This window comes from Hemiscyllium ocellatum, chromosome 13 (genome assembly GCF_020745735.1).
Source record: "Hemiscyllium ocellatum isolate sHemOce1 chromosome 13, sHemOce1.pat.X.cur, whole genome shotgun sequence".
Classification (NCBI taxonomy): Eukaryota; Metazoa; Chordata; class Chondrichthyes; order Orectolobiformes; family Hemiscylliidae; genus Hemiscyllium; species Hemiscyllium ocellatum.
In genome coordinates this window covers 55,920,510-55,935,817 of record NC_083413.1, presented here as the reverse complement: position 1 = coordinate 55,935,817, position 15,308 = coordinate 55,920,510, and the positions used below count along the sequence as shown (strand labels likewise).

Genomic DNA, 15,308 nt, shown 5'->3' with positions numbered 1-15,308 from the left:
AGGTCTCTTTTATATATCTTTCCTCTCTCACTCTAAACCTATGTCCTCTATGTCTGATTCTCCCGACCCAGGAAAAAGACCTTGTCAATTTACCCTATCCATGCTCCTCATAATTTTATAATACCTCTATACGGTCACCCCACAGCCTTTGATGCTGCAGAGAAAACAGCCCTAGCCTATTCAACCTCTCCCTGTAGCTCAAATCCTCCAACTCTGGCAACATCCTTGTACGTCTTTTCTGAACCCGATCAAGTTTCACAACAACCTTCCAATAGGAAGGAGAACAGAAGTGCACACAATATTCCAAAAGTGGCCTAATCAATATCTTGTACAGCCTCAACATGACTTCCCAACTCCTGTACCCAATACTCTGACCAATAAAGGAAAGCATACCAAACACCTTCTTCACTATCATGTCCACCTGCGACTCTACTTTCATAGAGCTGTGAACTTGCACTCCAAGGTCTCTTTGTTCAGCAACACTTCGTAGGACCTTACCATTAAGTGTATAGGTCCTGCTAAGATTTGCTTTTCCAAAATGCAGAACCTCGCACATTTATCTAAATTAAACTCCACCTGCCACTTCTCAGCCCATTGGCTCATCTGATCAAGATCCCGTTGTAATCTGAAGTAATCTTCTTTGCTGTCCACTACAGTTTCAATTTTGGTGTCATCTGCAAACTTACTAACTAACCCTCTTATGTTCACATCCAAATCATTTATATAAAATGACAAAAAATAGTGAACCCAGCACAGATCCTTGTGACACTCCACTGGTCACCGGCCTCCAGTCTGAAAAACAACCCTCCACCACCATCCCTGTCTTCTATCTTTGAGCCAGTTCTGTATCCAAATGGTTAGTTCTCCCTGTACTCCATGAAATCTAATCTTGCTAACCAGTGTCCCATAGGGAACCTTGCTGAATGCCTTACTAAAGTCCAAATAGATCATGTCTACCATTCTGCCCTCATCAATCCTCTTTCTTACTTCCTCACACTAGTTAAATTCAAATTTCACTGTTTAAACCGGAGTATAAAATTCGATATTCTTTCACCTCTCAACTTACAGAATCTCAGTTTTCGATCTTGCCATATTTTCTCAACAAAATTCACCATTGCCAATAGGACTTTGGAAAAGTCATATGACTTTGATGAATACATTGTGAAAAGTTTTAAATTTTATCTTCTGAATTGTACAGTGGATACAGTGCAAAAAATCTCAACTCATTAAAAATATGTGTCCCTCAAAAGTCAAATCATTTCAATTGCTTGCACTCAGTAAAATAAAACATAATCCATTATCTTCACCTTATAAATGCTTCAAATTACCGATCTTGGGTGATCCTGGTGGTATCTACAATGAATTCTTGTTACCTTACTTTCAATTTACCATATTCTAATATATTCAGCAATATCAAGATTACACAATTAATAATAAGCAGTAAGCTGTCAAAATTATTCTATGGGAAAACACTCAATAGTCAACTTGCAAAAAATGCGGCATATCTTGAGCATATCGTGAGAACATAAAAATTAGGAACTTGCATGGTATTGAGTCAAGTCCAAAAACTTATAAGACAAAGTTATAAGATCTCCTGGTCACAAATATTTTACAATCTAAGTTTAATGGTCTCAATCCAGGCATTGGACCCACCTTAAAACATTTGTACTAACTGACAAAGCTAACCATAGAAACCATAAAGCGGTTATGTAGGAACTAGAAAACAGTGTTGGTACAGATTTAATTAGCTGCCAGTCGGAGGCTAACTGTGAGGCTTGCACACAAAATTAGACAAATTTGTAACCTGCACTTAGTCATTCCATGCTTAAAGGCAATACTAGGCAATACTAGGCAGAGAAAATGAGGTTTTATTCCTCCTCATCAATATCTCTTACCAGGTGAAGGATTAAACAACTAAAAGCTGGACAGTAAGAAATACTTTTTTTTGGCAATTCCTTTATGTAAGACACATAATGAGTTGTCATAAGATAAATCAAGCAGAATAGGATATTTCACTGCAAGAATAAAATCTCAAAATTAACTTTAGTTTTCACACAAAAAGTATATTATAAAAACATTATCATGTAAACAGCACTTACCATCAGTACTGGTGAGCACAAATATTTCTGCCTGGATCTGCTTCTTACCCCCTGTAGTCTTTGGAAACCAGTGTAGGTCTATGGGATAGATTTCTTCAGCAAGTCTTACAACCTGTATTGTTTCATTTGTTAATAAATTCCACTTCAGTATTTGATGATCATCACCGGATGAATATAACTCATCTGCTGTTGTCCAACCCACGCAACTGACCAGTTCTTTATGTGCAGTAAAATTAAAGAAAATGCTAACGCAGTATGGGAGACACTGAAAGAAATTAATTCCATTGTGAAACATCACGGTGAACTTGTCAGTGCCTCAATATGTTTTCATAAAGTCACAACATCATGTGGATTCAAAACTTCAACCTCCCAAATGATGCCATTCATCAAAGGAGATAACTAAAGCAGTGGCTTGAAAAAGTAATTATATCTGCTCCCATACGCCACCTAGTGGCTCGCTCAAGATCATTATTTGTGCAGTCCTTAGAGCAAGTTGCCAACCTGCTACAACATCTAAAATTGAATAAAATGCACAGGGACCTAAAGAAAGAGAAAACAAAAAACTTACTAAATTTAACTTACTAAATTTCTCCCTTTCCTCTTGAAGACTTTTTATTGACCACAGTTCCATCGTTTGGGTTCAGATATTCAATAGGCACCCAAGTATTCAAGTGAGATCAACAAGTTATTAGGTTGAATGAAAGATCACAGCTAAGGATTATTGTCTTCATCAGGTATTCCCATGTAACTGACACTCCAATTTCTAGCTATTGATCAGAGTCTGAGCTCTTTCATTTGTGAGTGCCACAGTTAATTTTAAGCAAATCTGCTACAACCTTAAGCAAATAATTCAGCACAGATTATGAATTAAACCTGACAGTTGTCTGACTTGCATGGTTTAGCAATTCATTATATATAACACTTGTTGAACCAAATCAATGCATAAAAGACTAGCAGATATACAATCACAACTACTTTTAACTTAGTTTTATTTTGATTATTTTTCCACTTAATTCTTATTAGTACCATTATCTTTGTAAGAACTAAAACAGGGATAGATTATGCATCTTATCAAACCTGCTCCACCATTCAATACGATCTTTAACTCATTTTAACTCAAGCTCCACTTTTCGACCCACTAATCAGATTGCTTGGCTTTATGAGATAACAAAAGTCTGTCCATTAGCCTCAAATATAATCAATAGTAAAACACTGACAATCTTTCAAAGTTAAAAATTCCATGGTTTTACAGACTTCTTCTTAACTCAGTCCTAAATGATCAGTTTTTTTTATCCGATGCCTCATTACTCTTCTAACCAAATCGAATACAACCAGCTTTGTATTGTCAGCATATGGTGATAGGTTACTCTCTATCCCTTCATCAAAACCATTAATATAGAATATAAATAGTAAAACCACCAGCACTGATCTTGTGGCATGCCCTTGCCATTTCTCATCTACATGCTACCAAATCATCTGAAAATATAACATTAGTTTCTATTGAAAAAACCCACTTCTACCTCATCACCATCTCTCACGATTTGATTTATTGTAGTCACACGTACCTAAGTACAGTGAAAAGTTTTGTTTTGCTAGCAGTACAGGCAGATCATAGTAAACAAGGACATAAAAGATCATAGAGTACTTAGACAGATCGAGGCATACAAGGTTACAGCTGCACCGGAGATGCCACAAAGCAAGATCAACATAAGCAAAATCAACATTATTTGAAGTTAGAGAGGTCCATTCAACAGGTTAATAACAGCAGACTCCTCTTATCGCTAAACTGTCATACTACTTTCCAACAATATAATGCTGGATGAGCAGAAACTTTCTCCAACTAAGCAGTACGAAGACCAATATCTTCTGTCCAAGCTGCAAACTCCTTTACCTAATCAAGCACTACATTTCTCCTCGAAACTGAGCCAGACCACTTGCAACTATAATGTTGCATATGAATCCCTTACTGTCAACATCCTAGAAGATGTTCAGAAACTCAACCGGAATTGCTATATAAATACAGTGGCTACAAGAGCACAGAGACTAAACATATTACAGCATGTAAATCACCTCCTGCCTTCATAAAGGCTGGACAACATATACAAGGCACAAGCCAGGAGTGTGATGGAATACTCACCATTTGCCTGAATGAATACAGATCCAACAACACTTAAAATGTTCGACAACACCCAGAGCAAAGCAGTCCTCTGATTGGCACCACATCCATAAACATCCATTACTGGTGCTCAGCAACAGCAGTGTGTACCATCTACAAGATGCACTGCAAAAATTCAAAAGATCCTTAGGCAACACCTTCCAAGTCAACAGTCACTATGATCTTGAAGGACAAGGGCAACGGATATTTGGGAATGCAACAATTACCTACAAATTCCTCTTAGAGCCCTCACCATCCTGATTTGGAATTATACTACTGCTCCTTCAGTCTCGCTGGGTCAAAAATCAGGTATTCGCTCCCTAATGGCATTGTACATCTACCTACAGCACATGGACTGCAACAATTCAAAAGGCAGTTCGCCACCACCTCCCAAAGAGCAACTAGGGTTAGACAACAAATGCTGCCTCAGCCAGTAATGCCATGTAACACAGTGACATTTTTAAAAATGACCCTAAGAAGCTCCTGACCACCTATCCTTCACAATCACATATTTTCATCCCCTTAAAGGTCAACCATTTCTGTCCCTGCCTCAGTTCATCTTCTGCTTAAATATATCCTTACATCAGTTCTTAATGCCTTAAATAGAATGCACTTCCTAAACATCTCCACTTCTCTTCCTTCCATTATGATGTTTCCCAAAACCTAGCTCTTCTACCAAGTTTTTGATCATGAATCACAGGTTAGTATGCAATCAGGAAAGCTATTAGAATGTTGTGACTTATGGTGAGGGGAATTGAATACAAGAGTAGGGAGGTTATACCTCAGTGATACAGAGCAATGGTGAGATCACATCTGGAGTACTATGTTCATTACTGGTCACCATTTCACAGGATGATGTTAATGGGTTAGAAGCAATTCAGATCAGGCTCACTGGACTAGAATCAGTGGATTATCTGAAGAGAAAGGGCTAGACAGGCTAAGCCTCAATTTTTTGAATTTTAGAAGAGTCACAGGTGTCTTAATTGAAACTTATAAGATCCTGAGGGGACCAGACTGGCTGCATGTAGAAAGGATATTGCATGTTGACAGGATATTTCTTGATTGAGAATTTACATCTAGTGGTCTTAGTTTACAAACAAGGGGTCTCCCATTTAAGACAGACGTGAAGAAGCATTTTCTTTCCTCTCAGAGGGTTGAGTCTGGAATTCCCTTCTTCGAAAGGCAGTGGATACCGAAGAATATTTGAAGGCAGAGGTAGATATATTCTTGATTACCAAGCAGATCAAAGATTATCAGGCTCATGCAGAAATGTAGGTTTGAGGTTAAAATCATACTAGCCAACACTTCGTTGAACAGTGGAATAGGCTAGAAGGGCTGAGTGGCCTACTCTTATTTGCATATTATTGTGCCCAATATACCTTTATTTGAATCGATGTTTATTTTGGTTGATAATGCTTCTGTGGAGGATCTTATGAAATTTCATTACTATTTAAATGTTGCTGTATAGCCTCTGTAAACTTTTCCTTTTTTTTGTAATACCAATTCTACAGCTTTACCTTTCCTGTAGTTTCACTATATTCAAGCAACTGTGCTTTTTCCTCAGTTATTTGTTCTCAGAATTTCAAAGTGATGAAAATTAGTCTTTGTGTGGAACTATATCAGCTTTTATTTCTCTACAAAATATAAAAATGTTAGTGCAACTTTTTCAGGGAGTTTCAATACAAGAAGTTACTTCACACAGCTGAGAAAATTCAAGGTAATTAAAACTATCAACACCATCTTGTATTAATGACAGTTTCATTGACTACAAAAGAACTAGAAACCTTTTACCAGTATGCCAGTTCAGACAGAGTCTAAAACATAAACTAAAGGCATTTAACGAAGAAGAAACAAAATGTAAAATATCTTGGTAATTTGGACTTTTCTTTGGAAAAAAAGATGTAGTACATGTACTTAGAGTACAGCATCCTACCAGAATAAATCTAGCATACACCATTTTTAAAAAATGTACACATGAAACCATAGAGGTGAAACTCTTACGCTATGTGGAAAGGATAAGCAAATTCCATCAATGACCAAATGCTTCAGGAAACCTAGTTTTATTTTCTTAGTTCACAGGACCATCAGCTGGGCCAGCATTTATTATCCACCCTTAATTAGCCTGGAGAAAGTGATACCAAGCTATCTTCTCAAACTGTTGCAGTCCATGGCATATAGGTATGCTGACAATGCTGTTTAGAGGGAATTTCCAAGATTTTGACCGTGACATTGAAGGAAGGGTCACACAGTTCCAGGTGAGGATGGTGGACGGTTTGGAAGGTAAATTATAGGTGGTGGTGTTCCTATGCATCTACTACGCTTATCCTTCTCAGTGGTAGAGTTCACTGTTTTCACAGATCCTGTCAAAGGAGTCTGGGTGATGGTATCATCCCAGCTGATGTTATTACTGGACAACTCAGAATGCTGACTGAAACCTTGCTTGATAGATCATACTTTTCTCAGATTTTAACAAGGCAGTCTCTCGCTCAAACAGAAGGACTCAGTGCTGCAGATTTGGTTTTAACAATAAATCTTGAGTTTATTATACAAAGGAATGAAAATAAAATGAACTGAAATATTTACATGTTACATCTGTTTAAAATTTTCAAAATATGCAGTAAAATACAAATCTCATTAATCCCAACAGTAAATCTTTATTATACAAATACCAGACAGATTTTCACTACCTAATATGCCGGGGTTTGAGTTAGCTGTGGCTTTAATCTCTAGTCTTCAGAAACCACTAGCCACTTCCTTGATATTTCATACTACTGAACTTAGACTTTCAAAGCTTCACATAACCCCTTCAGGGTTTGAACCAAACACTTGATCTGGAACTTATAAATTAAACGTCTTATCTACTCAGAACCTATTTATGAACAGTTCTAAGTTAACTCTTTTCCAAAACAGCAACTTTTTCAGCCACGATTTTTGCAAACCTGCCATATTGAAACCCCACTTTCAAAATTATAAGTGTTTCTGCTAATCAAAGAAACAAAAAAAATCAATCTCTGACATTTTAACTGAAAAACCCAAATGTACAACTGTTTATCTTAATCGCTGGTTAAAAATAACCTTCGATAATAAAAACATCTTCGGTAGCTCTCCCTCTAGTACTGTTCTTAAAATAAATCACCGTGACCCAGAAATATTTACAAATTAGTCTTTAGACCCTGCAGACAAAGACCAAAACCCACATGCCACTGGAAGCAAACACGAAAGATGATACATGGTGTGCCAATCAAATAGTTGCTTTGTCCTGCATGATGTTAAGCTACTTGAGTACTGGAGCTGCACTCATTCAGGCAACTGAAGAATACGCAATCATAATCTTCACTTCTGCCTTGTAGATTGTAGATAGGTACTGGGGAGACAGGAGGGGTTATTCTTGCAGCATTGTATTCATATGATCAATCCTATTCAGTTTCTGGTAGATGGTAATGTACTGGATGTTGATAAAGAAGGACTTTGTGATGGCAATGCTATTGAATGTCAAGGGAGAAGAAACAATTTTACCATTAAACTTTGAATTAAGATTTATGACATCTTAGGTAATTTAGCATCCTGCTTTATGAGACCATTATCTGTCCTCAAGATAGGATGTGACAGCAACCATTAGAATTTTACACTCAGCTTGAAGATGATGAAGAATGCCCAAATGTAATACAGACACAGCAGAGATGGTGGCTCAGTGATTTATAGTCAATAGGGAGTTGCCCTGGGAGTCAACATCATATTAAACATTGGCAAGGAAACATCTTCCCTTGGCTGATGAATCCATACTCCTTCACACTCAATAACTTTTGGAGGAAGCACAGAGGATGGCAAAACGTATTCAATGTCCACGGCTAACCGTGGCTCAGCAGGAGAACTATTGTTCAAACGGGGTGGGTCTGGAAAGACAAAGCTGCTAGACTGGGTCTGCTGCAAGTGTTCATGGTACCAACAAGAGGGAAAAATATATTTGTCATCATTCTCACTAGTCTACCGTGACTATCAGTTGGAATGGCCACCTTAAAGAGCTTGTGGAAGTGAGGTCCTGCCTTCACATTGAGAATAGCTTCCATTGTGTTGTCAGGCAATGTCATGCTAAATGGGACAGACTTTAAATTGACCTCGCAACTCAAGACTGGGCATCCATGAGGTTCTGTTGGGCATCAATAGCAGCAGAATCATACTCCAATAGAATATGCAACCTGATGGCCTCCATATCCCCCACGCAACCATTATGATTTACCCTGGGATCAGTCTTAATTCTATGGAGAGTACAGGTGGACATACCATAAGCAGAACCAAGCATACCCAAAAATGAGTGATCAACCTGGTGAAACGACCAAACAGGATATTAGTGCCAAATGGTATAAACAGCAATTAATAGACAGAGCAAAGCAATCCCACAACAAATAAATCAAATCTAAGCTCTGCAGACATATCACATCCAGTCGTGAGTGGTGGTAGACAATTAAACTGACTGGAGGATATCCCAATTATCAGTGATGGAAGAGCCCAGCACATCAGTGCACAAGTAAAGGCACAAGAATTTGCACCAACTTTCAGCCGAAAGTGCCATGTAGATGATCCATCTCAGTTTGTTGTAGTGGTCCCAGCATCACTGATACCAGTCTTCAACCAATTCAATTCACTCCATGTGATATCACAAAATGGTTGGATACTTGATACTGCAAAGACTATAGGCCCTGAAAACTTTTCAGCAATAGTACTGAAGACTGGTGCTCCAGGACTTGCCTTACCACCAGCCAAACTGTTCCAGTACAGATGCAACATTGGCATCTACCCATCAATGCAAAAAAATTACCCAGGTATGTCCTGTACACAAAAATCCAACTCGGCCAATTACCGCCCCAGTTTACTCTCAATCATCAGTAAAGTGAAGTAAGCGGTCTTCAACAGTGCTCAGCAATAATCTGCTCAGTTATGCCCAATTTGGGTTTCACTCAGGTCATTCAGCTCAAAATGTGTGGTGCTGGAAAAGCACAGCCAGTTATGCAGCATTTGAGGAGCAGGAGAGTCGACGTTTCGAGCATAAGCTCTTCATCTGGAAAGTGGGGGAGGCCCAAGGGGGCTGAGACACAAATGGAAGGAGGGTGGGGCTGGGGGAAGGTAGCTTGGAATGCGATAGGTAGGTGAAGGTGGGGGGGTGATGGTGGGAAAGATAGGTGGGAAAGAAGATGGACAGGTCGGACAATTCAAGAGGTCGGTGCTGAGTTAGAGGGTTGGATACAGCCTTGGTTCAAATGACAATAAGAGCTGAATTCCAGAGGGGAGGTGAGTGTGACAGCCTTCAACCATCAAGGTCACACTTAATTGAGTGCTGCATCAAAGAGCCCTAGAGAACTAGAATCAATGGGAATCAAGAGGCAAACTCTGCTGGTTATACTTGGCACATAAGATGATGGCTGTGGTTGATGGAGGGCAGTTATTTAGCTGGAGTTCCTCAGGGTTATGTCGTAGGCCCAACTATCTTCAGCTGCTTCATCAATAACCTTTCCTCTAGCACAGGGTCAGAAGTCACAGGGGATATTTGTCGATTATCACAACTCCTTGGATGCTGATGTAGTCCATGTCCAAATGCAAAAAGGCCTGGCCAAAATCCAGGCTTGAGCTGGTGAGTGGAAAACGACATTTGCGTCACACAAATGCCATTCAATGACCACCTCCAATAAGAGACTATCTAACCACTGCCCCATGATATTCAATGGTATTACCATTACTGAATTCTCCACGAACAACATCTTGTTGTTATCATTGATCAAAAGCTCAACTGAACCCACCACATAAACAAACAGTTCTTACATGAGCATCCCAGACACTAGGAATACTACAGCAAGAGACTCACCTCCTGACTCCCCAAAAACCTGTCCATAATCTACAAGGCACAAGTCAAGAGGGTGATGAAATGCTACCACTTGCCTGGATGAGTGCAGCTCTAATAACATACAAGAAACGTTACACAATCCAGGGCAAAGCAGCCCACCTGATTAGTATCACATTCACTCCTTCCATTACTTATGCTCAGTAGCAGCAGTGTGTACTATCTACAAGATGACTGCAGAAATTTACCGAAGATCCTTCGGCAGCAGCATGCAAAACTACAACCACTCCCATCTAGAAGGACCAGGGCACCCATTGCAAGGTAACGCAACAACCTGCAAGATTCCCTCAAAACCACTCACCATCCTGACTTGGAAATAGATTACTGTTCCTTCACTGTCGCTGGGTCAAAATCCAAGAATCCCACCCTAACAGCATTGTGGATCTACCTGCAACACATGGACTGCAGCAGTTCAAAAAGGCAGCTCACCACCACCTTCTCAAAGGCAACTCTGGTTAGGCAGTAAAGGCTGGTCCAGCCAGCAATGCCCAAAGCCCAGAAGCAAATAAAGAGAATGTAACAATCCAAACCTAAAATCAAGTTAAAGAATTGATAATAAGCTATAGCTACTGTGTCATCTTCATTAAGGGAAATCAACATTCAAATAATCACTGCCATTAATTTTATTATATAATTTGACTTTTAACATTATTTTATTTGCAGTTTGTGAATAAGTTTACAGTATTAAGTGTATGATTGCAGAATATAGTTAAAATGCAAGATGTACACAAGAAATTAAAATATAAAATTTAGATCTCCAGTATCTCATTTCTAATACAAGACCTCTAACATAATGAAAATTCTTAAGGTTTTTCCATAAGGACATTACAAAACATGATATTCCAATTTCTGTGATAAAGTAAAATTTTACAGAATTGTAGCTGTCTCTCTCTCTCTCTTTTCTGTCCTTCAACTTCAACCTGTAAGCATGTGTTCAATTTATACTGGTTTTTGAAGGGGGCTTGCTTATTGGGACTGTTGTGTACATTTGGAACAGCATAACTAAGTCTAGTTGAACAGGCTGAATTCTGTAGGCGTTCTGTATTCTGTTCTTTGTGTTTCACGGTGTAATTTTGTGAATAAATTTTGGTCGGATTTAAAATCTCGTAGTAAACCTAATCCAGGTAGTTTTCACTGTACAACTACCGAAACAAATTGCAAAGTTATGGTCTGAGCTGTTTGCTTAAAAATGTTTTGAGCGGTATGGCTTATCCATAACAGACTGGGGGCTCCTTGCAAGATTTAAGCAGCGAGTGGTAGGTGTGAGTGTCTTTATTTTGTGTGTTGGTTTGGTTGGGTAGACAAAGCTTGGGATGTGAATGCGGTGACTTTGGAAGGCTTGCAAAAAATTAATAAGACCAAGTTTCAAGAATTAACAGAGAAACTGGGATTGGAACTTCCTGGTTCTGTAAGGAAGGGAGAGATAATTACAGCAGTTTTTAACTTGCTGGAGAAACCATCATGATCCATAGAAATGACAAAAGTTCAATTGCAAATGAAGCAGTTTGAGTTAGAGGCAAGAGATAAGGAGAAGGCAAAAGAAATAAAATAGTCTGAGTTATGATTAAAAGCAGAAAAGAGGGAAAGAGAGCAGAGAAAGGAAATGGGAATGTGTTTTAACTTCAAAAACTGACACTTAAAAAGGAAAGTCAGCTTAAAATGCTGGAGATAAAAGCTGACGATAGGCTTAGTGAGGGAGAGTGAGGAGGAGCAAATCCTTGAAGAAGCTCTCCTTCTCCCTCTATTCTCCTGTTCTTTTGATGCTGCCTGACCTGCTGCGCTTTTCCAGCAACACATTTTTAAGCCCTGGTAGTCAGAAGTCTAGTGAGAAACTGTATGTTCAAGCATTGCTTATATTTGATGAGAAAGAGGTGGAAGCCTTTTTCACGTCATTTGAAAAGGTGGCTAGACAAATGCAGTGGCAAGTAGCAATGTGGGTTTTGTTGATCCAAATGGAACTTGTAGTTAGAACTAGTGAGGTATTTGCATCCCTATTAGAGGAGGTATCTGGGGAATAGGAGGTGGTGACAAAAGCCATTTAAAATGTATATGAGCTTGTACCAGAAGCCTATAAAACAACATTTCAGGAATCTATGGAGGGACCCAGGTCAAGCCTATCTTGAGTTTGAAAGGATCAAACAGAGAAATTTCAATAAATGGATAAGAGCTTTAAAAATCGAGCAAACCTATGATGCCTTTAGAGAGAGGAAATTATTTTGGAATTCAAAAAAGCTCATTGCCTGAAGAAGTAGTGCAAACCCATGGTGAAGAACAGAGAGTTAAAACAGCAAGGTTAGCAGCTGGAGTGGCTGATGATTATGAGTTTGTCCATAAAACACTGTTGGCTTCCAGAATCTATTTCAGTCCATGAGGGATAGAAATTGGGGCAAAGAGAAATCCTCACGTGGAAAGGGAAAGGTAGATCTCAGCGAAGATCATAAGGATAACTTATCACAGGGTAAAAAAGAAACCCCTGAGGGGGACAAAGAAGTTAAAAAGCTCCAGTGTTTTCATTGTAATAAATTGGGACACACAAAATCAGTGTTGCTGGCTAGGAGAAAGCCAGATGTAAGAAAACCAGGCAAGCCTGGAAGTTTTGTTGGACTAATAACAAAAAGCACAAGAGAAGTTAGACAACTGCCTCAGAGTACACAAGATGATCAGAGGTTGAAAGAGGACGTGCCAGATGTGCTTAAAAAAAATGCAAGGGTAAAGTTTATTCACATAGGCCAGGAGTAGCAATATTAAGGGGCACAGGATCCTCTCAGTCTATAATGCTGAAGAATGAGGAGATATGCACTCCTGAGGGACAATTGTCAGAAAAGGTACTGGTAACAGGAATTCATGGTGAGATAAAACGTGCTCAATTATAAGGCTAGAGAAGAGTGGAGAATTTGTGGTAGGAGTACTGCACAAACTCTCAGCTCCAGGAACAGAATTTGTCCTGGCAAATGATATAGCCGATTCACTGGTAGGCATGCTGCCTACTCTAGTTGAAAGGCTGTTAGAGACGCAATCAAGTGAAGACATGAAGAATGTTTATCCAGGAATTTTCCGATTGTGTGATCACAAGATCACAGAGGTACAAGCTGAAGCAGGAGAGATCAAAAGGCACAGATAAGGAAGCTGACATAGTCTTATCTGAAACTGTATTTGATCATATGTGGGACAAAGAAGGAGCAAATAGGTAAACTTGCAAGTATTTTTTTACTCTAAGCTGATTGAATTACAGCAGAAAGATGAGGAGTTAAAACAGTTATATCAAAGGCATTTACTGAGAAAGAAAGTGAATGCAATCTTGCGTTATTACTTAACAAAAGATGTCTTAGTGAAGAAATAGATACCATCACCCATTCAAGCAGATGAAAGTAGGCAGAGATTCATCAGATTGTTTTGCCAGTAGGGTGTAGAAAGGAAGTGCTGCCAGTGACGCATGAGCAACCACTCGAAGGTCATTTAGGGGTGAGGAAAACACAGGCTAAAATACATAGACATTTTTACTGGCCTTAACTACACAAGGATGTAGTTGAATTTTGCCAAACATGTAATTGGAAAACCACATGCAGTAATAAAACCTGCACCTTTAATACCTATTCCAGCTTTTGAGGAACCTTTCTCAAGAGTCTAGCTTGATTGCATAAGTCCCCTACCTCAAACAAAAATTGGGAATAATTATTTATTAACAATAATGGATGTGGCGACTAGATTTCCAGAGGCAATCTCATTACACAAAAGGGCTGTTGAAGAATTACTTACTTTTTTAAAAATTAGATACGAACTGCCAATAGAGATCCAGTCAGATCAAGGATCCAACTTCACATCCAAACTATTCAAGGAGGTTATAGATAATTTGGGAATAAAGCAATTCAAATCTACAGTGTACCATCTGCTATCGCAGGGAGTGCTAGAGAGATGGCATCAAACACTAAAGACCATGTTGAGGGCTTATGAACAGGATTATCCAGATGATTGGGATAAGGGTGTTCCATGTGTTGTTTTTGCGATCACACATGCAGCGAACGAATCAACCAAATTCAGTCCATTTGAATTAATTTTTGGGTATGAAGTAAGAGGTCCGTTAAAATTGATAAAGGAGAAATTAAGAAGTCAGAATTCAGAAACCACCATTTGGACTATGTGTCAAATTTTTAAAATGATTAAATAGAGCTGAAGAGTTGGTTAGACAGCATTTAAAAGCATCACAACATACAATGAAACAGGAAGCGGATAAAAAGAATCACAAATTCGCAGTTTTGTAATTGGGGATAAGGTATCGGTGTTACTTCCAGTAACAGATGAGCCTTTAAAAGACAGGTTTAGTGGACCTTATCAAATCAAGAAGAAATTGAGTGAAATGAACTACTTGATAAGAGCTAGGAGAAAGTAAGGACTGCAGATCCTGGAGATCAGAGCTTAAAAATGTGTTGCTGGAAAAGTACAGCAGGTCAGACCTGCTGCACTTTTCCAGCAACACATTTTTAAGTACTTGACAAGAACTCCAGGCAGGAAGAAATCTCACAGAGTGTGTCATGTGAATATGCTCAAAAGGTATTTTGATAGGGAAGGAAAGCAAGAGGAGAAGGTGTTAATGATGACAGCACAGAAGGAAGAACCAAGTTCAGAGGATTCTGAATTAAAAATTCCTCAAATCAAATTGGACAATAAGGAAGTTGTCAAAAATTGGGAAAAAATATTGAGTTACCTTCCACAACAAAATCAAAATGACTTGCAAGAGTTATTACTATCACATGGGGAGATATGTGGAAATAAACTGGGAAGTACTAACCTAATTGGGCATGATGTAGATATCGGAAATGCTTTTCTGATTAAGCAACATCCTTACAGGAATAACCCTCTAAAGTTAGCACAGGTTCAGGAGATAGAGCGCATGGTCCAAGATGGCATAATCAAAGTGATTTACAGTGACTGGAGCTCACCCATAGTCATGGTGCCAAAGTCAGATGGTACCCAACGATTATGTGTAGACTATCGCAAAGTCGACACCATTACAAAGACTGATGAATATGCAATTCCACAGTTGGAAGACTGTGTCGACAAAGTGGGACAAGCAACTTGCACTTCTAAGTTGGACTTGCTCGGAAGCTACTGGCAAGTACCTCTGTCAGAGAGAGCGAAGGCAATTTCCACTTTCATAACGCCA

At 38.9% G+C, this 15,308-nt stretch overlaps 1 protein-coding gene across 6 annotated transcripts in view; it reads right to left on the bottom strand.

Moving 5' to 3' along the window:
- The window catches only part of ift80 (intraflagellar transport 80 homolog (Chlamydomonas)), a 240,378-nt gene that overhangs the window by 192,215 nt on the left and 32,855 nt on the right, over positions 1–15,308 (bottom strand). For all 6 annotated transcript variants that reach the window (XM_060834188.1, XM_060834191.1, XM_060834192.1 and 3 more), the window contains exon 3: positions 2,100–2,323. In XM_060834188.1, coding sequence (XP_060690171.1) covers positions 2,100–2,323 — 224 coding nt within the window. The remainder of the gene's footprint in view (positions 1–2,099; positions 2,324–15,308) is intronic.